The sequence below is a fragment of the Tursiops truncatus genome, chromosome 3 (genome assembly GCF_011762595.2).
Source record: "Tursiops truncatus isolate mTurTru1 chromosome 3, mTurTru1.mat.Y, whole genome shotgun sequence".
NCBI lineage: Eukaryota > Metazoa > Chordata > Mammalia > Artiodactyla > Delphinidae > Tursiops > Tursiops truncatus.
The window spans coordinates 31,428,978-31,455,650 of record NC_047036.1 but is presented as its reverse complement, the minus strand read 5'-3'; the positions used below and the strand labels follow the sequence as shown (position 1 = coordinate 31,455,650).

At 45.9% G+C, this 26,673-nt stretch overlaps 1 protein-coding gene across 2 annotated transcripts in view; it reads right to left on the bottom strand.

Annotated features, from left to right (window-relative positions):
• EGFLAM (EGF like, fibronectin type III and laminin G domains) overlaps positions 1 to 26,673 on the bottom strand; it is a 170,377-nt gene that overhangs the window by 24,162 nt on the left and 119,542 nt on the right. For both annotated transcript variants that reach the window (XM_019930125.3, XM_073802068.1), the window contains 9 exons: positions 25,780 to 26,098; positions 25,014 to 25,114; positions 23,656 to 23,756; positions 21,492 to 21,636; positions 18,069 to 18,258; positions 9,356 to 9,481; positions 7,998 to 8,241; positions 4,394 to 4,505; positions 143 to 259 (listed from right to left, as the gene is read on the bottom strand). In XM_019930125.3, the coding sequence (XP_019785684.1) occupies positions 143 to 259; positions 4,394 to 4,505; positions 7,998 to 8,241; positions 9,356 to 9,481; positions 18,069 to 18,258; positions 21,492 to 21,636; positions 23,656 to 23,756; positions 25,014 to 25,114; positions 25,780 to 26,098 (1,455 nt within the window). The remainder of the gene's footprint in view (positions 1 to 142; positions 260 to 4,393; positions 4,506 to 7,997; positions 8,242 to 9,355; positions 9,482 to 18,068; positions 18,259 to 21,491; positions 21,637 to 23,655; positions 23,757 to 25,013; positions 25,115 to 25,779; positions 26,099 to 26,673) is intronic.

The window sequence follows — 26,673 nt, the reverse complement described above, 5'->3', positions numbered from 1 at the left end:
CACTAAAAAATATAGTTTGAAAAACGTTAAAAATTTCTCAAGCTTTCTTTCTTGGGTGCAGCAGGTTGCACGGATCAAAGTTCTCAATTCCACTGTCTGCAGTCAAGGTCACACAATACACATGAGGAAGGGAAGCCTGTACCTTCTGGATGCTCCCACTGAATGGCTTGAGGATGCCTGAGTTCTTCTTCACGTCATCATAATTGGGGACCCCGCCAATGAAAATGTCCGAGTTGCACTTAATCTGGGTGAAGCCTCCCTGCCAACAGGTGAAAAAACAAAACACGGTGCAACTTCAGAAAAAAATGGTTAAGATTACCAAAGGTACCTTTGGTTCCCTGTCAGGGAGCAAATGGCAGAGACAGTCTCAAGACTCATCATGACAATCTGTCTACACATTGGCTTGACCTTTGCCTTGTTTTGCATTGCTACTTACCACCTGTTGGAAAATAAATTTCTTGACATTTCTGAGACTCAGTTTCATCACCTATAAAATGCGAGCGAATATGGTAGACTGTTCCATCATCAATACCCCTCTCCCTGTAGGAAGATTACCTCCAACCTGTCAATCTCAAGTGGGGCTATGTAACTTGCTTTGGTCAATAAAGCATGAGCAGAAGAAAAGTTAATCACTTCTGGGCAGAGGCTTTCGGAGCCAGAAGGGGCTCACCGAGCCCTCTTCCCCCACACCCTGTTCCTTCAGCCTGGGTCTCGGATGAAAGCTGCAGCTGACCATTGACGGACATGTAGCGTGAGTGAGAAATAACTCCTTATTATAAGGGGCTGGTATTTGGGGCTTATGTGTGCCGTACAGTCTAGCCTGTCCTGGCGGCTGAGATTCCACTGACTTAGCACTTTGCCTAGAGTTGGGTGCATATTCACTAATGGTAAAGATAGAACCTCTTTAGGCCAAGAGAAAGGGAAGGCATGGCAGGTGGGAGGCATTCCTTGTTATCAGATACAAGGGCAGAGAAATTCTTTTCCAGGTTCTCGGAGAATTCCCCATTGTCAATCCCCAAAGGCTTCCCCTGCTTCTGGTCATTTCAACAGCCTAAACCCAATGGCTGGGCTAGATAACAAGCTGTGTGTGAGATGTAATGTCTAAACTCCTTTAAACATGAGTCTCAATTAAGTAAAATGTCCTAAGATAACACACATTTGAGACCTCTGGGGGATGAACACACTTTGGGTAACATAAGTTATTGTTTCCTTTATGATCAAAAGAAATACAAACAGTAGCAGCATTTAATAATTTAACAAATATTATTGGGTACCGACTATGTCCCAGGTACTAAGTGCTGCACAAACAACAGTAAATAAGAAAGTCCAGGTCCCTGCCCTGCAGAGGCTTACGCTGGGGGGAACACAGACAAGTGACCGGGCAGGTAAGATTAACCCTGTGAGGACTGTCCAGGTGACTACGGGTGCACCTGGCGGGGAGGGGGCATCACATACTCTACCGCAGACATAGGGAGTGGGGAGGTGCACTAGGGAGAGTTAGAACTGAGAAAGACACTGGACAAACTCAGGGCTTAGAGGGCACGTAGGTATAGGGCAGAGGCAAGGAGGGACCAGATCATGCATGGATGTGCACTTCACCCCAAAAGCACCCCAAAATGTGCACTTCACCCCAAAAGCAATGAGTTTTCAGCAGGCGAGAGAACAGTCAGACTGTGTTTTAGGAATATAACTGGCCAGAGGGAGGAGAATGGATTTGGGGTCTGGTTGCGATGGAGACAAGAGAGGAGGGAGGTCCATCTAGGGGAGCACTCACGGTGGTGGGGTCCAGCCAGGTAGAAGCAGAGAAGTCTTGGATTAAACAGATTGAACTGCCTTCCGTCAATAACCTTCAGGCAGCTTCGAGGGTTCTTATTTAACTAGCGGGGAGGTGGAGGGGGTGGTCATCAAAGAAGGGCTTTCGCGAATTCTTGTGGCCCCATGAAACAGAGAACCAGACAGGAGCTGTCAGCACACACCCCCATGAACCCATCTCCATCTTGTCTTTAAAATAAAATACTAGGAGGAGAGCAGGAAGCCTGCAGGGTCAAAGGGATTTCAGAGAAGCAGGCTGTTTTGAAAACACTTGCAGTTTCTCGGTTGGGTCCAGCGAACGGGGCGGGGTCTCGTGGGGTGAGAGGCGTCCCCTTTGGCTGCCCATCAAAATCCTCCCCCGCCACCGGCCGGTGGATAAGAGGCGGGGCTGCAGCGGCCACGCCCACGCAGGACCGCAGGAGATAAACAAACAGACCCACCGAGGCGGGCCTGTTCTGCGGTGGGATGCTCTGGGCCTGGATCTGCCGCTTCCGTTCGGCTGGGAGTGGTTGGAAAACCTGAGCGAACGCCCTGGTTGGGTTTTCCTGAACCCTGGGAAGCACTGCCTTTCCTCTAAGTCTGCATAGCGTGGCTCACCCTGCGCTGTTGGTGTTTCTCAGTGCAGCCAGGAATCTGGCCCGGATACTTAGGGGCTGGGTTAGCCCCCAACACTATCCTCTAATCCCTGACCCCACCCATCTCTAAAACTCCAAGACCTCTGCCCCTCTCAGCCACACCTTTGAACATGGTGTGGACAGGACAGCTGCAGGCACTGAGACCCCTGCGGGGTGATCTGATTAAGGTTTAACTCCTGGAGATCAAGCACTGGGCCTTCCCACTCCTGTCTCAAGGCAGCCTCACAAGAACCACCCTCAAATGCACACACAACAGCCACGCCTTCCCTCCCACATGTTTATACTGCTTTCCAGGTGGGCAGCCCTCCGGTCAGCTCCATCCGTTCAAATAGCCAATAGGGAGGACACGATTTTACCATACTGTCTAATTCTCATTCCCTGGCGTGGTAGTAACAGAACCCAGGACCCGAGATGTGGTTTCTACCTTTGTGTTACCTCTTCACTGTAGGACCCCAATGGTAAATACCGCCTCCTGAAGGGCTCCTTACTTAGAATCCAAGGCCTTAAGCCCACTATTTACAAACACGCCCATCCTAAGTTTTTGTTACTGTTTTACAGATGTTGGGAACTAGAGCCTAAAGCGATACAATACTTTTTTGAATTTATATTATTAAGTCAACACACAGTCAGATCTATGCTTGTGAGCTTCTGATCTTGTCTTGGACTGAAGTCAGCTGTTAGAGTTTTCTGGATTGCACAAGAAGTGACTCCCATCCTCCCTTTAAAATCCATTTTCTTTTATTCGTCTCCCTTCCTTCTTCCCTGCTTTCCTTTCTTCCTTCCATCTTTCCTCCCTCCCTTCCCCTCTCCCTTCCTTCCTTCCACAAATATATATGGGATGTTTTCTAAGGTACTCGCCTCTTGAAGCAGAGCCCAGTTTCTGATTCTTCTAATTCCCAAGGAGGTCCTTGGTTCTGATAGGACCACCCACCACTGCTGTCCCCAAAGCTGCCTGTTTGACATGTGTGTCCTTCTTCCTTCTCTCCTCCTCAACCAAATACCTCTTACCACCAAGAGTCCTTTTTCCCTCCTTTTCTTTTTTCTATCAATTCATTTTCTTATCAGAACACCCACACTCATCAATGCCCCCTTTAAATCTGTGATGCACAAAATGAAGACTGTTGTAATGAACAGCCTGGCTAATCTAAAGTCCCCTCTGTTTTAGGGGTCTGTAAATTTTGTACGTGTACAGAATCGCAGTAGGTTATAGTTTAAAGCAAATCTCTCTTGTCCCTCCTTAAAAGTGTCATTTTTCCTTTGAACATGACCTTGGAAATAAAATCATGGATGAAAGTTATAAACTTGAGTGGAAATTCTGAGCTCTTGAGGCTACTATGATAGCACACTATTAACAATAAGTAAAGCTACAAAGTGCTGATCATATGCCAGGTTCTGTGGTGTTCTATAAGTACAGTTATTCTAATTCTCACAGCTCTATGAGACATCATTATTGTGTCACCACCACCCCATTTTTTAGATGCAAAAACACCAACTCGGCAGATCGAGTGACTGGTCTGAGTTCACACTACTGGTGAGGAATAGAGCTAGATTTTGAGCCCCGTGAGTCTGGTTTCAGAGTCTGTCAGCTGTGCGACCACCCCATCTCTGGCCCTGCCTTGGAGTTGTGTTCTGAACTTCCTTAGACACGAACATGAACAAAGGCAGAGGTTGGGAGGCATGGAGGTAGCCGGGCAATTTTTCTGAGCGCTACGTTTGCATTAGCTCACTCCATCCTTCCAACCACCCTATGAGGCCCCGCTTATTATCATCCCCATTCACAGCTGAGGAATTGCAAAGTTAAGTAACTTGCCCAGTGGGAAGCTTGGTCGTTAGCCCAGGTAAACTGGCACTGTGTTTAATCATCATGCTGCCACTTTCATCTCCAAGACAGGAAGGAAATAGTAACCCCATTCACATAAGCCGTCAGGAGGTGACGTCCTTCTTACCTCCGCCATTCCCTGCACTACTTTCTGCTTATCCACCTGTAAGATACCGTTCTTCGCTGTGCGAGACACGTGCAGCTCGTGCCAGTGACCCAGGGTGAGGGGCTCTTCACTCCTGTTGAAGGAAGGAAACTGAGCATGGGTTAGCACTACTGGTGTTAGAGATAATGTCCACCAATCTGGCTCACATGAAACGTGCCAACCTTAGGCACCTCACTCCCTTCAGCAAAAAGAAAAACCTTCTTTCCTTCTTGGTAAGCACAGCAGTGCTAGCTCCATTTACTGGACCCCTTCATGGGAGGAGTAAGTGTCTCACTTATCATTTTACTTATTCCTTACAACAAGTCTGAAATGGGGGTAGGATTAGTCTGGTTTTCAAGATGAGGGGTGGCATGAGGCTAAAGTGTGATCAGAGTTGCATACAAGCTTTGGAGAAGAGAAAATTATATAGGCTATGATGCAAAACAGATTCCTTGATGTACTGATATCTGTAGCATCCCCTGAAATGCATAAAAAATAAGATGGGTGGATGGATGGATGGATGGATGGGGAATATAAAGATAAATAGATACATGATAAAGCAAATACAGTAGAATGTTAACTGTAGACTATAGGTGGTGGGTATAAGGATTTTACTGTACAATTCTTTCAACTTTTCTATATGTTTGAAATGTTTCATAATAAAATACTGAGGGGACAGTTTCCATGTTGTCTGATATTGTGAAAAGGATTAAAAGTACTTTAAAAATTCCATTATTAATTCAAGATGGACACACTTGAAGTTTAAATGATACTGATAAGAGTTTTACATGTTACGTTTTACAGCGAGGTGTGTAAAAGGGTATAAGTATTGCATTTGTGTTTCTAAAGATGTCTCTATAGTTCCTGGCCTTCACTGAACCTCCCAATTATTTTCTGGTCCTGGATCATCTTTAGAAACCCACCAGGAATACCAATGGGCACAATTATTGAAAGGTCTCCACCCTCTCACTTGATTCTTTGCTCTGGCAAATGCTTTTGCCATTTGTCCTTAGCAATTAGAATTTAATCACCTTGGCTCCATCAATATGCAATAAAGATCTTGTTCAGCAGCCCATCTCCATAATAACTAATGGCGCCTGAGCCTGTTCTTGTTGCGTAGAGGTCATTCCCCGTCCACACGCTGCTTCCCTCAGCAGAGTGATACTGACTGTGGCCGTTATGAGCTCACTGCAGTTGTCTCGATTTTTGAATCAAGTTCAGACCACCTTATCCTTTTCCTAAAGTTAAAATGATTTGGCCAATTCCGCAGCTTCCTGTAGTTGAGCCTTTCACTGAATTGTCTTAATGAAGCAGGAAGTCTTGGAACTGGTTTTCAGAATAAACATCTTCCAAAGGGCCGTCTGAAACACTAACCGTGATCGGTGTGGTCAGTTACACTGGAGAGGGGATGGCCCAGGGGAGCAGACGGTGGTCTGTTCCTTGGAATCTCTGAGTTCTTGCCTCCTTTTCATCACACCTAATGCTAAAGAATTCTTTTTCCAGGAGCCTTTCCTGACAGGCAGGGAAGCAATAACTTATGTGAAAAAAAAAAGAAAAACACCTCTTGTCAAAAATAGAAACAGAATTATGAACGAGGGAAATGCTGGACTTCTAAGGTTCCACTGTGACCCCATAGCTGGAGCTGCCACTGTCGAGGTGCAGGGGGCAGGGGGCAATCTGTGCAGGAGGAGGGCTGATGAGCCCTGACCCTCCCCAGCCCTTTCTGTTCATTCCTCATCCAGGAAGAGGCCATTTGAAAGTACAAGGTGATATTCAAGGTGTCTTCCTTTCTCGACCTGACAAATAATTCTAAGTGAATTGCTTATACTGTTTTGCATAATCATATGTAAATTGAATCAATTAAATACCCACCAAAGTTGTCTTGAGACATAGGATGTTCTTGCATAACCAGAGGTACAAAAGTGTCCATTCCCCAAGGTGGGAGGGCTCACTGATGTGTAGGAATTCAGCTCTTGAGGACAAAAATGAACTGTCCTTTCAAAGAATTGTTGAAACCTAATGCAGTAAGCACTTCCCATCAGCCATGAAAACTGATCAGCAATTAAGGGCAACGCATGGCTATAAGATCTCAGCGACAAACTCTTTCTAGAAATGACAGTCGAGCAATATGAACTGTGATTCAATACAGCCCACGATTTCCTTTAAAACAACAACAAAGACTAACCGATTTCCTGCTGCAGGGCACTGTTGAACAAAACACCACAGTGGGTTTCAAAAGCGAAGAAATCGCCAAACGAGGCATGCCTGCATTAGATTAGCAGGCCTCCCGCTTGAAGGTAAAAACTACCATGGGAGGCACACAGTGAGAAGAGGGAGACATAAACAAGTAAGAAAAATATCTGCACCTCCCAACTGCAGGCTCTGAGGGATTCACAAGGACGCTGCCACACTGTATGGGAACAATCGATCTGCTAAGTCAATGAATAGTACAAACCAGATAACAGAAGGAAAGTTTTGATAACCCAGAACCCAACCTGCAGACACCAGCAAGCGCTTTAGAAGCACTCAGTTACTCCATGCTATTGAAACCAGTCATCACACAGCCTTCACGAGCACGATGGTCAGGGAAGGGTCTTTGCAGTTGCTGGGGATTTGCTATCAGCTTCTCTACATGGAGAACAATAAGAGCCATGCCAAATAACTAGTTGCTACCAAAGAAATAAAGCAAGAGGAAAGTTAAAATTTAAAGGGAGGCCACCCCAATCTATTGATGCATAGCAATGAATGATTACGTGACAATTATGTATTTCTTCAAGTATGAGCATGTGTAATGTAACGCCACAGTGTGTTCACTCAATGCTGGTGAGGAAGTCGGTGTCCTTTTGAAATCCTCTTAATCTAATGGAAACAACTTGTTAAGCTTCTATCAATAGGACGTTTGTGGGGAACAGGGCAGATGAATAATAATTTGATGTTTTTGTTTTGTTTTGTTTTGTTTTTTGCGGTACGCGGGCCTCTCACTGTTGTGGCCTCTCCCGCTGCGGAGCACAGGCTCCGGATGCGCAGGCTGAGCGGCCATGGCTCACGGGCCCAGCCGCTCCGCGGCATGTGGGATCTTCCAGGACCGGGGCACGAACCCGTGTCCCCTGCATCGGCAGGCGGACTCTCAACCACTGCACCACCAGGGAAGCTTTGTTTTTAAGTGATTGTGGCTCTGATACACACTACTTCCAAAGGACAAAATAAATAAAGTGAGGTCACCAAGGAAATTTCTGTTCATTACATTTCTATTGGTGCTTTTTAAACTAGTTGTCATATATTTGCCCACTAAATGATGCTCTGAGCAAGGTACTGATTGACTATTTATCACGTTTCTGCTGATTGCGTTGCATGATCTTAGGTGGAGAGGACTGGGTAGTTATTCAAGAGAGGAAACCTTGCCAGTAGGAGAGCATCATCTCTGGGAAGCACGTCATCTGTATGAATCAGGACAGGTTTCAGAAAAGATAACTGTGTAGGGAAGACAGGAAGAGAGCAAGCTGGTAGATGACAAATTTGTCTTTCTGCAAAGTGACTGTTGTCTGGCTTTTGAGGGGAGGGGGACCCTGACGGTCTCAGCCCTTACCTGAGAACACCAGTCCCAGAGCCGCAGTCAAAGCGGAACTCCACGTGGCCCCCTGCCATGTTGATAGACAGGAAGTCTTTGCTGCCCGTGTCATAGCTGTACAGGAGGACGCCGTCACCCGAGTCAGGCCAAAACGTGATCTCAAACGCCATGAAGGAAAGGTAATGCCTGGGCTCCAGTGGCCAGGGTGTTGCAGCGTAGGACCTCAGAGACTCTCTGAACTGAGGAATGGTCAGGGTGAAAGCTGAAAGAACAACCACGTGGTTAGAAATCCCTCCGTGCCAGAACCAGCATCTTCTTTTCCTCCTGGGTACAGAACTAAACTCTGTTTCTCAGCTGCTCTGAAGATAGGTGGGTGGTGTAGCTGAGGTCTGGCCACTGGAATGTGGGTGGGAGTAGTACACAGAATTCCAGGTCTGGCCCCTAAAGCTTCCCTCCATCCTCCACTTGCTCTTTCTTCTTCCCCTGCTGGCTGGATGCAGGAATCAGTGGAGGAGTCTAAGGCCCCAGCAGAGCCACTAGAAGGCAGGCGTCTGCGTCCCCGAATGACTACGTGGGGCAGAGCACACTCCTCCCACTGACCTTCAGTGATGTGAGCAAAGATCAACTGTTAGTGTGTTAGGCTACAGAAATATGAGGATGGTGTGTAATGGCTTTGGCTTACTCTGACTCACAACGCCCTCTTCTAGGTGACGAGAAATTTGAGATTATACAGTGTTAAAAAAAACTTTTCCCCGGGATGGTGTCTTGGGGCCAAATCTGAATCACTGGCAGAAAAGTTAAAACATGTTCAACCCTGCTTGGGTTTTCCAAAATCTTTTAAATCTTTCAAAATTTCCATTATTATATGTGTGTATTTGTGTGTCGTGTGTGTTTATATGTATGTATGCATATATGTGTATAAATATAATCAAGATATACAGTATTGAGAGGTAGAATAATTCGGCAGAACAGTACAAAGAGAAAGAAACATCACATTGTTAATGTTTCTGTGTGTACCTTCCCAACACTTGCTCTGAAACCATCAGCTATTCTAAGGAGCCTGGGCTGTGAATGCTTCAAATTCTGACACAAACTACACAAATCTAGGCTTTTCAAAGCTATTTGAGGGCCAAGATGAGCCCACCACAGCCTGGCCCAGGAACATCTTAAAGAGAACTTGTCTTTGGCTGGTTTGCCACTCTGACACTTGAAGACACTCCAACCTGGTTAAAGAAAAGATTCTCCCGTCCCTCCCAACAAAGCAACATTAATCCCATAAAAATATATGGGACCTTGCTAAAAGTACACTGATGAAAAATTACATCAACATGAATTAGCAAGGCAGACAAATCGTCATCAGCTTGCTTCTTTCTCACCATCTTCACAGTGGCGACCCCTAAATCCCAGGGGACAGAGGCAAATGTAGGAGTCGGCTTTGCTTGCTGTGCAGGTGCCACCATTGATGCAGGAGGCTTCATCGCAGATTCCACTGCTGCATTCCCCTAAATACAGAATGGGAATGACAAAGCCAATTCATCACGTGAGCCAGTCCAAGACTGAGCACGCCCACAGCTCGCGATTCTGAACAAATACAGTTCACGCCCCACTCCTGTTGATTTGCTCCTCTGCACAACTGCAAACCAGCTTTCAGGATGAGTGGAACTTCCCTTCCTTTTAATTTGATTTTGGTTTACTCTTTATGAAGGGCCACAGGGATGCTAAAACATGGCCGACACAGTAAATCAAATAATAAATAACTGGGCAATTTTATGACCACTGACAGGGATGACAGAGTTGTTTCTGCCTGTAACTCATCTCGCTGTTGTTCTCACAAGAGTGTGTTACCATCCCTCCAATGTCAGCGGAGTGTTTATGTTAAAAGCGTTCTCATTTGTTTGGCCCCAATTACCTTAAGTGCTGCCCGCCTTCTTGGTTGAACGTTGGGTCAAGCAAGATAAGCACAGAAGGAGGTAAGGAGTCTTGTCGAAGCTTATTAACTGCCCTGGACTGTCAACTCGTCTGTCTGGAGCAGGGAGGGGAGGGGGGGCTCCATAATACCTTAGCAGGGGGTTCCCGAATCTCTACTTCTAAACTCAAGGTTACAGTCTTATGAGGGACAGCAAGGTGACCGGAAGTAAAAAGTGCTGAAAGGTTCAACATCAGATGGGTTAGGTCTCTCTACCAAACACACATCGGAGAGACCCGTGAAGGGTACACTTGGTCATTTTCAAGTGTAGGTCACCAGATGAAGTGAAAACAAACTGACTTTTCCCAGGCTGCTTTTCTTCTGCTCCTTTGCTCTTCCTTTTCTCCTTGTGTATAAGAAATAAATTAGGCAGATGGGCCACAACCTGGCCCAGAACTACAAAGGTGAGACCAAAGCCCTTTTTCTTGGGATGGAGGCAAAGGGGTGCATCTCTGGTTGAGCCGCGAGGGGTCCAGCTCTGCGTCGCACAGTCTCCAATGTGATGCCCGTGGGAGCTGGTAGCCGCCCCCCTCCATCCCTCTACCACTGCCCCCCACCGCCCCGTGAGATGAGGAACCCCCGTGGCCTGATTGTGTCATCTCAACAGGGGAGTCTCTCATCCTTTCGTCATCAGTCATCTGTTTTTGTTGAACGGATCCAGTGGTTTCTTTTCCGAAAGCCTCCTCAAGAGGAGGGGGAAGGGCTTGGCATACCGTGTACCCAGGGGAGGAGAGCCACTCCAGGAGCTGATAACAGAATTCGATTACAGCCCTTCCAGATGGCTTGCCCCTCCAGCCAGGTGGGCTGGCCTCTATGAATTCCAGCTGGGGGCCACTGGAAGTTCAGGCAGAAGTGACGGTGGTCTCTTTTTTTTTTCAGCCACAGCCCTGAGAACATTGCCAGCAGCCACAGCCTCCATAGAGAGGCCAACTTGAATTTAGAGAGCCAAACTCTCACAGGTCCCCATGCTCCACCGATTTCTGTGGGCTGGGAGGCTTTCTCAGAGAAGGGCTGGTCCCACAGGAAGAAGTGGAGTCCTTGGCGTATCTTAGATACACATGGGGGAAATTATTTTACAAATTTGCTTTGTAACTATTTTTTATAGGTGGGAGTTGATGGGGAGGGGCGTTGAAAGCCAGCCAGAGATGTTTACTGGATGAAAGCAGTGTTTCAGCAAGATTGTGCTGGCAATGGTATGCAAGATAGATTGTGAGCCATGGGGGTGGGAAAGAGGAGAGAAATCCTACGGGGAGGTAAACTGCGGCTGGAGAGGGTGATCGCAGAGGAAATGGAGAGAAAGTGAACAATCAAAGACGCACAGGGCAAGCAGGAGTAGCCAGTTCATTCCAGAAGTTGAAGGTGGAAGGAGACTCCAGCATAACCTCAAGGCTTCTAGCTGGGAAGACCGAAAGGAGAGTGGCAAGAGGAAGGAAACGAGGGAGGCTGCGAACAGGACCTGGCTGCCAATGAGCAGCGCAGCTGGCTTTCGTTCAACTTAAGCATAAGGTGATGGTGAAAATAGCTGCTGCTGAGCCCTTCCTGCACACAGATGAGGGCTGGAGGGGCCGCAGCAAGGTAGGGGCGACCCTGATACCAAGCACATATGCGCTCCTTGAGAGAGGACAGGATGGAAGGGCCCCTGGAAATCACAGGGCACCAATGGAGGGTGAGGAACTGGCAGAGAAGACAAAGGGGGAACAGATGCAGGACACAGAGGACCCAGACAAGGTGGGTTCCCAGAAGCTCAGGGGAAGCAAAAGCCAAGAGAGGAGTCAAGTGAATACCGCTGAGAGGTCCAGGAGGGGTTTGCAAAGAAAGAACCACTCACAGCTTGAGGGGAGCAGCTTTGCTTTGCAGTGGAAGGCAGAACCCCAGCACAGGAAGTTCTGACAGGGGGCCTGGAGGGTTGCTGGACTCAGGTTTTGAAAGAGAGGAGACAAGTCCGCAGGGTTCCCGAATCAGAAGGGTCCAGGCTCACGGAAACATGGCACTGGTTGAAGCTGGAGAGGACCTGAGTGGGTGTGAATAAGCTAGAGCAAGGCATCCATGAACTTTGATGGGGAAAAACCTTTATCTTTATTTTCCATGATCTCTAACTGGACTTGAGTATTTCCCTTACTTATTAAGGGAGGTAACGAATCTCCAGTATTAGCAGTTCTTGTGAATTGTGCCCAATGGACCTGAGAATGGGGCGAATCACTTTCCATTTGCTGCGGGTATCTCAAAACACCATTTATTCTCATCGCTCCTTTGACAGCATGGTCGTTACTGCACCCACCTTTGAAGAATCCTGTTCTTTAATGCTTTATAAAGAAGCACATACATTACTATAATAACAGAACTTTACTATATAGCTTTATTGCAATATAATTTTTTCCTATCATGTATATTTATTATCTGCATTTGAAAACATCCTTCTTTTTTTTTTTTTTTTGCGGTACGTGGGCCTCTCACTGCTGTGGCCTCACCCGTTGCAGAGCACAGGCTCCGGATGCGCAGGCTCAGCGGCCATGGCTCACGGGCCCAGCCGCTCCGCGGCATGTGGGATCTTCCCGGACCGGGGCACGAACCCGTGTCCCCTGCATCAGCAGGCGGACTCTCAACCACTGCGCCACCAGGGAAGCCCTGAAAACATCCTTCCGAGAAGAGGTCCATAGATTTCACCAGACTGCCAAAGGGGTCCATGGCATACGAAAGCTTAAGAGCCTTGGGTTATTGAGAAGTGACAACCTCGGCAGCAAGGTCCCAGGAACATAGGGAAGGATGGGTGCAGAGTGTAGATGAAAAGGTTAGTCTGAGAAAGGAGAACTCTCAACTCTGAGAGTAGGAGGAAGGAGGTGCCAGGTCATGTGTACAGGGAGCTGGCAGGACCGCATCAATATATAAAATAACTTTTATTGACACTGATACTTCCTATACACCAGCTGTTATGTAAGTTTACGCAAGAAAATGAAGTGAGGGGCAGGAGAGAGATCAGGCTCCCAAGGAGGGAAGAGAAGGTGGAGTGGAATACACTAAGGAGCCCACGGACGGCGAGGAGCCTCCCCGCCCCTCGCCCCCCAATCCAGCGCAACAGTGAGGCTTGTCTATTTCCCATCCTAAGGATCTGTCAAGTGTGTCACCACTACCACCCTGGATCAAACCACCATCATCTCTGATCTGAACTCCTGCACAGCCTCCCAGCTGGTCGACATGCCCCCTATGAAGACTCTTTCCATAAAGCTGTCTATAGTCAGAGGGATCATTGCAAAACACAGACAAGATCATGAGACCCACCTCCCCTCATACTCCCACTGGGACAGGGCATTTCCTCTGCCTGGAATGCACTTCCCTCTCATCTCTGCTTTTTAACTCCTACTCTTGCTTCAGATATCAACTTCACATTCCAGCCTCAGAAATGCTTTTCCTGACCCCCAGCCCATAAATCTCCCTATTATACATTAGTATTGCACCTCCCCTTTGTAACAGTCCAAGTTGTAATTTTACATTTATGTCTGTGATGTTTATTTAATTAATTTGGTCTCTCCTAGGGAGAGTTATGACAGGAGGGATGAGCTGAGATCCTGTCTTGTTTATTGCTTTATCTTAAGCACCCAGTGCTGTGACCAGCACAGGAGCTTAAATCAGTATTTACCAAGTGGAAGAAAGAGTAAGGGAGTGATAAGCCAGAGTGAGACCCGTGGCCCCTGCAGACCTCATGAGTCTCGAATAACTTGGGAAGTTGTTGGCTCTGTGACACTGCAGGGCGGGGATCCAAGAAGGGATTGGAAAAAATGAGTGGTGGTGGCTTAGGTTGGAGAATTTCGGTGGAAATAATAAAAGAAAAGTCTGGGCCAGAGAATACAAAATTTTGCTGAGATTGCTGACTATTCTAGAATGTGAGTTCACACAGCATCCAATAGCTGGACATAATTTAATGAAGGAGATGAGGTGGGAGGGGTCGAGTAATGAAAGGCCCCTTGGAAACAGGTTTCTTGGGTTTGGGGAGGTGGGACAGAGAAAAAACTGTGGTTGAAGCCGGCAAGGCCAAGTTAGAGATCAGAGGGAAGGAGCCATGACTTGCAACTGTCCTCACCCTCTTATGGAAGCCTGCATGTCCATGGGAAATTAACCGCTGTTTCCAAGAGCCCAGTCTCCCCCATGGTGAGACTGCATTGAAGTTATAGGAACTTGAACTTCCAGAGGACTTATTCAAAGGAAAGCAAATATGGTGGTGAGGAAGGATAGCCAGCCCTGTTCTTGTACCCCAGGGGGGAAAATGGGAAGAAATGGTAAAAAAAAAAAAGGCCATGTGACCAATGCCTGCCACTAAGGTTGACAGAGAGCAACGGAATAATCCAATAGCTGCTCCCAGGGATCCCAGAGCCAGCAAGGTAGGTCCTCCGGGTTCATCTGCTCCATGGAGAGGTTAGTATTGTACTGGGTGAGATTTAAAACGCTGTCAGAAACTGGCCCTTACTCAATTTTGCAACTTCTTAACTACCTGTCAGAGATTACAAGACTGCCAGATCTGTCCTTCAGGGCTGTTTCCCTGTGAGTTCAATGAAGAGAGAAGAAACAACTTATACCCTGTGGATCGGTAGAGTCAAAATATTAATAATAACATCAACAACAGGAAACATTTACAACATATTTGCTCTGTGCAAGGCTTTATTCTAAGTGCTCTATATGCACCGTGACTCATCCGGACAAAATAATCTTATGAGGCAGGTACTATTTATAGATGGGGATATTGAGCCTCAAAGAGGTTAACTGACCTGCCAAATCCAAGCAATCTGCCTTCAGAGTCCAGACTCTTCAACAGCACAGGAGACTTCTCGTGGGCTTGCTGGTTCTCACCTTACCACAGCGGGAGCCTTTGTAATAGCTTTAGTCACTACTGCTGTTTGCTTTGACCAAGTGATCAATTGAGGGAAAAAGTAACATAGGGAATAACAGGTGGAGAGTAATCTTTTCCTTTCAAGTAAACTCCATCTTTTGTAGTTTTAACAATGGTGTCACCTTTAGGAGTGAGAAAAGTAGAAGGAAGCAATTTGAAACCAATTCGGGAGCCTCTGACGTGGCAGATGTGGTTAAGAGGGCAGGCACTGGTGCCAGAACTGCTGAGGTCACCATTTACTAGCTTTACCACCTACTAGCTGTGTGACCATAGGCAAGTTACTTAACTGTTCTGAACCACCAGCTCTCATCTGTAAACACTAAGACTAATCATAGCACCTACTTTGTAGCAATCTCGAGAAGATTAAAGTAGTTCTGGATGGTGGCTACATGTAGTAGGTGCTCAACTAATATTAGCTACAAAACAAGCAAACTGTGCTTGGAGTCATGAAGATCGAATCCTAGCTCTGACTCAGAAATGGAGAGAGGGCGGAATAGGATCATATGTGGTAGAGCAAACGCAGGCAAATGTGAATGGTAGAGCTAGACTGTGCGCACGTGGTATTCACCATGCGTTCTTTCAAAATGACATCTTGAAGATGGAGAACAAAGAGACCCAACAAAGGAACTTGCCATTTCTTGCAATAACAATGTCATATGAGGATGTGATGCTCAGAGTTGTGGCACCATCTTGGGATTATGAGTGAAAAACAAGAGAACCACTGAGATACCAACCCAGAGTTCTAACGTCATTGAGTCACTGTTAGGGACTGAACTGTGTCCTCCCAAAATTCATAGGTTGAAGCCCTAACTCCCAATGTGACTGTATTTGGAGACAGGGCATTTAAAGAGGGAATGAAAGTTAAATGAGGTCATGTGAGTGGTCCTAATCCAATTTGACTGGTGTCTTTATAAGAAAAGGGAGAGACACAGGATTCAAGCACAGACAAAAGGCCATGTGAGGGCACCGTGAGAAGGTGGCCATTTGCAAGCCAAGGAGAGAGGCTTCGGGAGAAACCAAACATGACAACACCTTAATCTTGGATTTCCAGCCTCCAGAACTGTGAGAAAATAAATATCTGTTGTTTAAACCACCCAGTCTGTGGTATTTTGTTATGGTGGCCCTAGCTGACTAAAACAGTCATTGAATTAACCAACCTTAGAATTATCTATCTGCTGCCTTCAGTGATGGAATAAATGTCCTTATTTCTTTAAAAACAATCCTAGTCTTTTCAGCAAATGGTGCTGGAACAACTGGGCTTACATATACAAAAAAAAAAAAAAAAAAAAGAATCTAGACACAGACCTTACAACCTTCACAAAAATTAACTCAAAATGGATCACAGACCTAAATGTAAACATGAAACTATAAAACTCATAGAAAATAACATAGGTGAAAACCTAGATGACCTTGGGTAAGGCAATGACTTTTTAGATATAACACCAAAGACAGGATCCATGAAAGAAATAATTGATAAGCTGAACTTCATTAAAATTAAAAACTTCTGCTCTGTGAAACACAATGTCTAGAGGAAGAGAAAACAAGCCACAGATAAGAAAACATTTTCAAAAGACACATCTGACAAAGGATTGTTATCCAAAATAAGTAAAGAGCTCTTAAAACTCAATAATAAGAAAACAAACAACTCAATTGAAAATGAGCCAAAGATCTTAACAGATACCTCACCAAAGAAGATATACAGATGGCAAATAAACATGTGAGAAGACGCTCCATATCATATGTCATCAGGGAAATGCAAATTACAACAACAAGATACCACAATGCACCTATCAGAATGGCCAAAATATGGAACACTGACAACATCAAATGCTAACAAGAATGTGGAGCAAAAGGAACTCTCGTACATTCATGGCGGGAATGCAAAATGATACAGTCCACAGTTTGGTGGTTTCTTACAAAACTAAACATACTCTTACCACATGATCAAGCGATCACACTCTTGGGTGTTTACCGAAAAAGGCTGAAAACTTATGTCCACCCAAAAACCTGGATGTTTATAGCAGCTTTATTGATAATTACCAAAGCCTGGAAGCACTCAAGATGTCCTTCAGTAGGTGAACAGATAAATTGTGGTCCATCCAGACAATGGAATATTATTCAGTGCTAAAAACAAATGAGCTATCAAGCCGTGAAAAGACATGGAGGGAACTTAGATTCATATTACTAACTGAAAGAAGCCCATCTATTCAGGCTACATAATGTATGATTCCAACTATATGACATTCTGGAAAAGGCAAAACTATAAAGAATATAAAAAGATCAGTGGTTGCCAGGGGTTGGAGATGGGGGGAGGAGATGAATAAGCAGGGCACACAGGAATTTTAAGGCAGTGAAAATACTCTGTATGATACCATAATGATGGATATATGTTAGTATACATTTGTCCAAACCCATAGAACATAAAGCACTAGAAGTGAACCATAATGTAAACTATGGATTTGGGGCAATTATGATGTGTCAACAGGGTCATCAATTGTAACAAATATACCACTCCAGTGGGGGATGTTGATAATTGGGGGGTGAGGGGCTACGTGTGTATGGGACCAGAGGGCGTATGGGAAATCTCTGTGCCTTCCCCCCAATTTTGCTGTGAACCTTAAACTACTCAAAAAATAATCTTAATTTAAAAAAAGGAAAATAGAAAAAAAGAAAAAAACCACAATCCTAGTTCTGCCCTATTTTAGATAAGTTCTTTAACTTTTACAAGTCCCAGTGTCTTCATGTGTAAAATAAGTATAATAATAATCTACCTCCTCGAGTCAGTATGAGGAATAAATGAGAGGGCGTCAAGAACGTGTTTGGCACGGTGGTCAAGAATTGGAATGTGGCCATTTCTTTTAGAAGCAAAGAGTATACGAAAGATCTTTCTACATTATTGTGTTGGTTCTTCCACTGGACTGGGTGAAGAAGGATGAAAGGGCTGAATTGCTGTTGCCTTGTCAGATGAGACCAGGCTACGTTTCATGAAGAGGGCCAAGATGACAGCAGGACACAACCAAGGGTTTGGTCCACCCTTGGTCTTATTTACCACGTCTGAGTGTTCAGATTCAAGGTCATCGTGTCTTCAGAGCACCAAACTCACCCCTCAGGCCCACCTCCCTCCTAAAGCTCTGCATTAACCATCTGCCTAGGTTCATTGTAGCCCATGAAGCTTCTCCCCGCCCTGGCCCAAAGCAGAAAGGCAGTCCCACGAGAGCATCCCACCCACTGGGCAACCACTTACCCACATCAGCCCCGCTGAGTGCCTTCCCCAGCGGCCAGGGCCTCAAGTCCATTCTCTTCCCATTAACAGTGAGTGACTGTACACAGCCTTGAAAGCCTCGGTTTGTCCCTGTTGCTCTCACCAACCAGTAAGCACGGGGAGACCCACCAAGATAGAGAGGCGTCTGGAAGGTAATTTTACTGTACTGGCCCTTTAAGAAAGAGGGAAACAGTAACTCACTACACAAAGTCAAAAGCTAAAACACAACAGGTTTTCATGAGGGACATGGTTAAGATGCAATTTATAGCACCGGTGTTTTCTTCCATCTGTATTTAAGTCACTGTCCTACTGGAAAATTAAACCCACGGTTACCATAGAAAACTCAAGAGAGCTTCTCAGAGGGCTGTCCTTCGAGAAGGGATGATTTTGGAACCTAGAAGGGAAGGGAAGGTGGGTTAGAGCCAGGAGCAACCCAACAGGCAGTGTACCATGATGGGCATCCCAAAAAAAACCTTTCTCTTTCCAGTCCTGACACCAATTTACTGTGTATCTTGGATGGGTCATAGGGCTATTCTGTGTCTCAAAAGGTGATAATACTAATTTTGTGTATACGTGGGCTAACGTTTACCCTTTTACTGTCCTAGTCACCTTTATACTATATCCTGCAAGAGGCATTTGTGAGGGAGAGGGAAATTGCCAAGACTGAGTTGCAAAATATTTTGAAATTTGCTCATGGATACAATTTTTTTTAAGTGTTATTACAGCTAAGTAGGGACATTTCCAATCTTAGACTAAACCACAATCTGGATTGTAGATTTTGAGGTTACAAAATACAGAGCTGAACATTAGGTGGGACAGAATTAAGGTGCTCTTGGTTGTTGTTTTTACTGCAGAAATATCTCATTTGCTTGGATTAAAGGGTAGAGAAGGAGGTTGGCAGAAGGTATGCTGCGAGAAGTTATAAAATGTCTACAATGTAAGCCACTGAAACGTAATCTTTACCCTTTATACTTTTGTTATCAATAAGTAAAACATCTAATCATTGCTCTTCTAATGAATAGATAAGAATCGTTGGTAAATAGTATATTAAATGTGAGCTAGGCAGCTTTAAAGTATTTACAGTGGATTTTAAGGATTAATTCTTTGCCAGCCACTGGCGTATAGCTTTCGTGAGCTGAATTGAGTGCCCCGTTGGCTTATTTCACCAAGATCCTCAGGATTTACTTCTTCTGGATCCCTTCCTCACCCTTCTGGCCCTATTCCCTGATCCAGGACCACAGCAGGAGCCCGACAGCTAAATCCTTTTCTCCTTGTTTGGAACATTAAGTGCATCAGAGGGGTGGGTAGCTCCTCTGAAGCTCCCTTCACAACATCCCAGGCAATAGTCTTTGAGCCTAGCCTTTACCTTCCTCTAATGAGGGTTGTCTTTGGGCCTCTGGAGGCTGCTTTGCCTGCCCATGCAGAGAACTGGTGGTATCCTGGAGTCTGCAGTTCCCTGGCACAGCCCTTAACAAGTTTTAATGGGTGCTTAAGTGTGAAAGTCCAATTCCCTTGCTTTGGGTTGGCATCACTCCGTGGTACTACTTACACGCCAGAGCTCCCTGTGGGATCAGGCTAAAGCCAGATCCTGATGAACTTTGCCTGAGATCTCACTCTTACTGACTTCTGTCCCTCCCCCATTCGTCTTAACCCCCTCTCTTACAGGTTTCCTATGGGATCCCTTTTTTTTTTTTTTTGTGGTACGCGGGCCTCTCACTGCTGTGGCCTCTCCCGTTGCAGAGCACAGGCTCCGGACGTGCAGGCTCAGCGGCCGTGGTTCACGGGCCCAGCCACTCCGCGGCATGTGGGATCTTCCCGGACTGGGGCACGAACCCGTGTCCCCTGCATCAGCAGGCGGACTCTCAACCACTGCGCCACCAGGGAAGCCCTGGGATCTCTTTCTTCGTGCATCATTTGCATAAGACTCCTCATCTCAGGTCTGTTTTGGGGGAGCCCTGACTTAAGACAGAGTCACTATCTCTTGAGACAGTTTTCTCAAACATTCCACATCTGCGGTCCTGCTTATACAACTTGCTTAGCAAGTCTTGGTAGTAGAGAGGCAGATGTTGCCCTGAGTATCCACAAAATTACATGCTTTTTGTAATTAATGCTTACATGCATTAAAATCATACACTCTGAAGGCAATCCTCTTCGAGGATTAGAGTCCCTGTTAGAGTACTGCAAACTACACACATAGGCACCAGAATAGAATAGGATTATCACCTCCATTTTCCTAGATGCTATGCCTCTATTAATGCAGCCTATAATATCTTTAGCTTGTTGTTATCACATGGCCCTATTTATTAACCTTTATTGAATTTCCTTGTTTTAAACCCTAAGACATTTACACATGTGTTACTTCTGTTACAGCTTCTCCACCTGTATTCATGTTAGTATTTTGGACCCAAGTTCAAAGTGTCTTTATTCCCGTCAAATTTAATTTTAACCACAGTAGGCCTATTGTTCTGGCGTTTATGTGATTCTGCAGTGCATTTATCCCATCTTTCCCTTCCTTAGAAATATATGCATATCTTCCTGGATTCACATTCACTCTATTTGGATTCTTGTTCTTTTGGAACCACTGGGATTCAAATGAATGAGATTTATTTTTTTCTATTCTTTTTTTTTTTTTTTATCAGCAAGTCATGACCCTTAATATAACATGTCTTGTCAGCAAAGAATAGTGAAGAGCCCGGGCAAGGAGAAAGCTATACACATATATACAAAGGCTCTTTTGCTACTTTTTTCCTCAGAGAATACAGATACCTGCCTGATTAGAATTACAGGCTCGGTTCCTTGGCAGGTTGCTAATCCCAACTGTTTATTCTAAACACAGTCCTAAAATTGCTCAGAGCATGACAAATATGTGAATACCTAGGTGATTTACCGAGTAGCCCAACAGTTACGCTGCTTTACCACTTCCTATAATCATGGCCCCAAAAAGGTGGATGAATGGATTACTCCTGAATATTGAACCAAGGGAACCTTTCGGGACGATTTTCTAAAGCCACAGGATTGCAACACCTCTGCCTTAAAAGCAAGCTTTGTGTTTGGCACTAATAATGGCTTCAATTCTTCCAATATGGGCCTTCCTCCACCCCCCGGCATTGATGTCCTTGTAGAAAGAGAACACGTCCCCGGGCACAGAGCCTACTGCACGTCCCTGTGCACCCAGGGCCATGATGCTGGCAGTCACCCTTCTCCTCGGTACATGTGGGATGGACACGTGCCCTGAAAGCCCACCTTGGGTGGAAAGCTGGCAGGGGCACATCAGAGCCAGGATGCATGGGTTTGCCATGAAAAGCAGCCCATCTGCCAGGGCTGTCAGCTCTCTGCAGCGGGATCCTGCCAGGGTGCTTGTGGTGCGTGCTGGGCAGGGGGGCAGGGAGTGAGGCTCGCACTCACCTGGGACTGGCCTGTCACCGGGGTGCCGTTGTTCAGCTGCAGCAGCCCGTTCAGCCCATCTCTGTAGAGCGTAACCGTGTGCCAGCCCCCTAGCTTGATTTTGGTTTCACTCACGATGATGGCAAGCCCAGTTCCACAGTTAAACCTGTGGGGGAAGAAAAGAAAAGGAAAATTCTTAGATCGACCAGTTCATTATGTTTTCAGACTCCATGGACATCACTTCCAGGGTAATGGCTTCTTTGAGAGCCAGTCTGTCCAGAGTAGGTTTACAAATATCAAGAGCTGTTTACATCTACACACGGAAGAGCCAGACGCCTCCTTCCCTGGGACCTCCGCAGCCTGGTTGTCTTTAATCTGCCCATAGAACCTTTCAGTGTGGAGTCTCCTTTAACCCAACTTTCTCTGCAGCTTAGAGAATCCTGGGCAACTAAGATCTTCCCTCTCCTTCTCAGCAATGACCAGATGCTGAACATGGACTCAAGGTGCAGAGAATTAGAGCTTGAATCATTCTGCTTCCGGGGATTTCTCTGGGGACTTCCCACAACTCCGAAATGACAGGCTCAGTGCTGTAAATAAAATGTAAAAGAAAAAAAAAAAAGAAACCAAGTCTTCACACTCATTTTGACAAGCTGGCCAGCAATGCCATCTGTGTTCAGCTGGGCCTGAGTGCAGGGATGGTTTCCATGGGAGTCTCCACTCAGAGGGGATGTGGGTGGAGAACAAGCATTCTCAGACAGTTGCATTATTCTTTTTTCCCAACCTCCGTATGGCCTGGGGTGCCCTCTGGTCACTATGCCTGACATGTAGGATTCTGACCTTTTCCAGGCAACCTCCAGCAGCCACCATGCCATGTCCCCCATGAGTTCTGAGACTGCCGGTGGGGAGGGAAGTATGGCGGGTGTTGTCCATATCAGGATGTGTACTAATTGCTGCCCACTTCTCATGGCCTCCCTTTGTCTCCTGGTCATCAGTGGAGTGGAATGGGGTGGAGGGGCGTCGCAAAACAGGCTCACATAGCGGGGGGGATCTCAGAATCACGCAGTAGGAGTCGCAGAGATGGAGAGCTGCTACCAGCAAATAACCAACGGGGCTAGCGGGAGTCAATCAGATCCTCCAAGGGTTAGATCCGCATAAGGTTAGGGCCACTGCCCAGATCCTGCTGGCTGACCTCAATCTCCCGTCAATCAACGCATTTAGCAAAGGATGCGGGGATGGGGGTGGGGGCATTTTCTACCCCACGTGAGATGCTTGACAGTCTCATCCTTCTTAACCCAAAGTAATTTTTGTGCTAAAATAGTCAAAAGACAATCGTGGTTGGTGCTTACTGAGTGCTTTTGCTACGGGTCAGGCGCTGCTCTAAGTACTCTCATGTTTTCATTCATTTAATGCCCACAGTAGTCCTGGGAGGAAACATGGGCTCGGAGAGGTTAAGTCATCTGCTGACGGTCAGGCCACAGGAGAATAATGTCATCAGGATCTTAATCAGTGAGCCATGGAGAAGCACCCAGGATGACCCAATGATCCCCATTGGTTGTCCTCTAACAGGTGCCGTGTGCACCTCCATGAGGGTGGTTAAAACACTCACACGTCCACAGAACTCTGCATGCAGAAAACCACACGTAAACCAAAGGTGGCTTCCAAGGTGCGTTGGGACACAAATGATCAGGGCAGAGGAGGTAAGTCAAATAGTCCACCACAGCCCTGAGGAAAGACGAGGATGGGGTCCGAGCCTCTGGAAACGCTTAGGAGGCTATGGGCTCCTCTCTGGGCTCTGCGCTGTCAGCTGTATCTACCGCAGGGGACAAGGAGGAAGTCCCAGCCTTCTGCCCATCGCATCCACCGAAGCTCCAGGAGAGAAGGGACTCAGTCGCTTTGGCTCACTGCCACATTCCCAGGCGCTGCAGCAGTGCCTGGTACACTGCGGTGGCTCAAGAAACATTTGCTGTTGAATGAATAAATGATCACAAGGTTCCAAACTCAAATCTGAGGGGCAACCCTGCCATCCTGATAGCCCAGTATTTAGTAAACTGGTCCGTGCTCATCTTATACACACTGTTCCTTTATTTACAGGGATCCATCGTGTATAGATTTTGTTCACACTATAAAAAGGAAAACATAACGTAGGGTAGTATTAAAAGTCTGAGAGGGTTTTGGCAGGAGTTACCTGAACTGGAGTGAGCGCTGGACGACAGCCAGGGACATGAAATCCCCCCTCCCGTGCTCATTCTCCCCGCAGTAGAGCAGCAAGCCATCCTCCGCCTCTGCCTGTTATTATAGGAATGAAAGCCACACGAACAATGAGCGCCTCTTCTTCCATAAAGGGCCACCTGGAAACACTCATGAATACGAAACTTGAGCATCTCCACTGCGTTCCTATTTACAAGCATGTGGACTCCAATTACTTCCCAGGTACCCAGTCCCAGTCCACTTTCAATAAACAGAGGGCAGCGATATAAACAGTGTGTGAGGAATTTTGCAGTGACGCGAGAGGAAGGTGGCCCCATATCTGACCCACTCTTTACTTGGCTTCATGGATCCACCAGCAGAGGCTCTGGGAAACCATGTGCACAAAGACCGCAGTCACACAGGGGCTGCTCTCATGCTCATCAAATTCTATTCTCACCAAAGAGCATTTTAGTTTTTCCTTTTTTAAAAAATTTCCCATGCAAATTTGCTTCTTTCCTTCCATTAGGAGAACATGACAATACAAACAGCCCATGGACTAGTTTAGTTTTCACCCATGTTGTCTGTCCTAGACTGAGACAGATCATCTTTTGGACCCTCAACACTTTGACCGTGACCTGAAGGGGACTTGTTTCCATATCTCCAAACCGTTTCCTGTCATCTGAGATACGCAAAAGAATCACTTTAAGCTGAAGGCAATGAATTCTGATCCACAGCTGATTCAGATCAGAGAGCATCTATTGGGCCCTCACTGTGTGCCAGGGTTGCATATAGTCATTTTTCTATCTGTTCAGTTACAGTCATAATAATGAACGTTGTTTGAGCTTCCTTTAAAAGGAATTTGGGGCTGGAGAATGCATTTATACCTTCTGAAATCCTGGCCTGAGAAGTGTCACTATTATGAGTGTTGACCGAAAAAAAAATGCACAACCAGAAGTTGAGAATTATGTTTTATTTGGTGGACTTGCTGAGGACTTTAGCCCGGGGAACAGTCCCTTAGAGCTATTGGGCTTAAGTCCTCAGCAAATTTGCTGAATAAAACATAATTCTCAACTTTTAGGTTATGCATTTTTTTTTCAGTCAACACAAGCAACATGTGTGGAACCCAAATATTCTTCCTGGGAACCTTCAGGCCAACCATTTCCATAGTTCAGTAACATACAGAACCCACCCTCCCTTTGCTGCCGCCCTTGAGTGTGTAAGTGTGCCCATCGTTTTCGCTAACCTGTGAATGGGTTTACCCCCTGCTTCCTCTCCCCTCTCCTCCTCCCTTTGATGTAGCACACTGCTGTGTTACGGTGTCCAGTAAGCACTCATCAAAGGATTAATCCTTCTTACCCTAAATTCAAGAGTAATTTGAAATGCCTGATAAGAGTTCTTCAAAGGTTCAAAGGTTACATAGGAGTGGCCAAAGAACTGAGGATACTGTATAACAATATCTGGAAAGAGAAAAAGACAGAATCAAAGCACGCTGTTTCCTCACTTCAAATGCAAAAAATCAGTACACACCATTGCCTGGATGTCATTAAGTAAAAACCCCTGACAGTCTGTTAAACCTAGCTTACCATCTTCTTCACTCTACTCTTTACCCCCAGGATTCTCATTCCTGGGGACTTTGAGCTTCTGAAATTCTTAGGGAGAAACTGGATCTTTGGAGATGGTTACTTGCCACCCTAAAGAGAAATCAATGGCTTTAAGGCCGCTGACACCTGCTTTCTAGCTGTACATCTGTGTGATATAAGTTGGCTCAATTATTATCCTTCTTAACCTTCACACACATGTTTCTGCTGCATTTTCTTAGTAGAGGTGTGATAAAAGTAAACCCACCCCCAAGATGCCATCAGGATGACTTATTAATTGCTCTGAAAGGACTACATGTTTGGCACATATAAGAATAGGGTTGCTATCTAACTAGAAGCAATGGAAGTTGCCTCACATTTGCCCTGTGTAGCTAACTAGCTAATTTAGTGACTAAAACATGGGAGAAGGGGCTTATCTTAGAAAAAGGACTTGAAGGAACCACATGTGGATGCAAAACTGCCCTCTGGCTCCCAGTAGGGCCAACCCACCACCATGTTCCCCACCCCACCAGCCAAGGGCCTACCTTCTGAGCAGCTCTCACCACCTTTGCCCAGGTTGCAGTGGCATCGAGAGCCCCCCCAGGTGTAGTCATTGACACAAAAGCTGTCAGCAGAGCAGAGAATTTCATCACAAGACACGTCAAAAAGCCTTGGCATCATAGCCGCACCATTATTCCCTTTCCTCTCCACTGGAGTGGGCTGTGGAGCCACCTCAGTCATGGGGAGAGATGCTGGGGTAGCGGGGACAAGCCTAGAAACGGCCATCGGGTTCGATCTGGGCACCATCTTGGATTCCACCCAAAATTTCTTATTCCCTTCTTTGATAGCAGGAAGCGGTTTAACCTGAAGACAGAGAAGGAAAAGGAGTTCAGGATTAACACAGAGCACAGTAATTAGACTGCCTTATTTATAGCTGACGCCTAACACTTGAAAATATAGTCACTTTTGATACTTACCAAAACCTTGGGATGTACAGAGGACAAATAGTACTGACTCCAGTTTATGGATAAAGAACTTGAGGCTAAGGATTTTAAGGACCTTCTCCTGTATTACTCAGAAAATCAGTGCTAAAGCTGATATTATGTGATTTATTATTACTACAATATCACGAAGAGGCATTTACCTCGTCAAGGAATTGTTCATTTCCTTATAAAGACTGAGTTTATACAATTTCACTTGGTGGGAATCTAAATACGTTTTTGCCAGATTGTGAAGGCAGCAGGCAGGAGCCGACTACAGAGCATGAGCATGGCTGGTACCTAGTTACTATTAATTTATGATCACCTGGTGCCTAATAGTCAGAGGAAATAAATGTGTTAGAAGCAAATGAGCCAAGTGAAGTACGTTTTAAGTAAAACGTTAGTGGTCCATTGACTAAATCACCTTGTTCAGCAAGGAAACAAAAACACCCAGGTTTT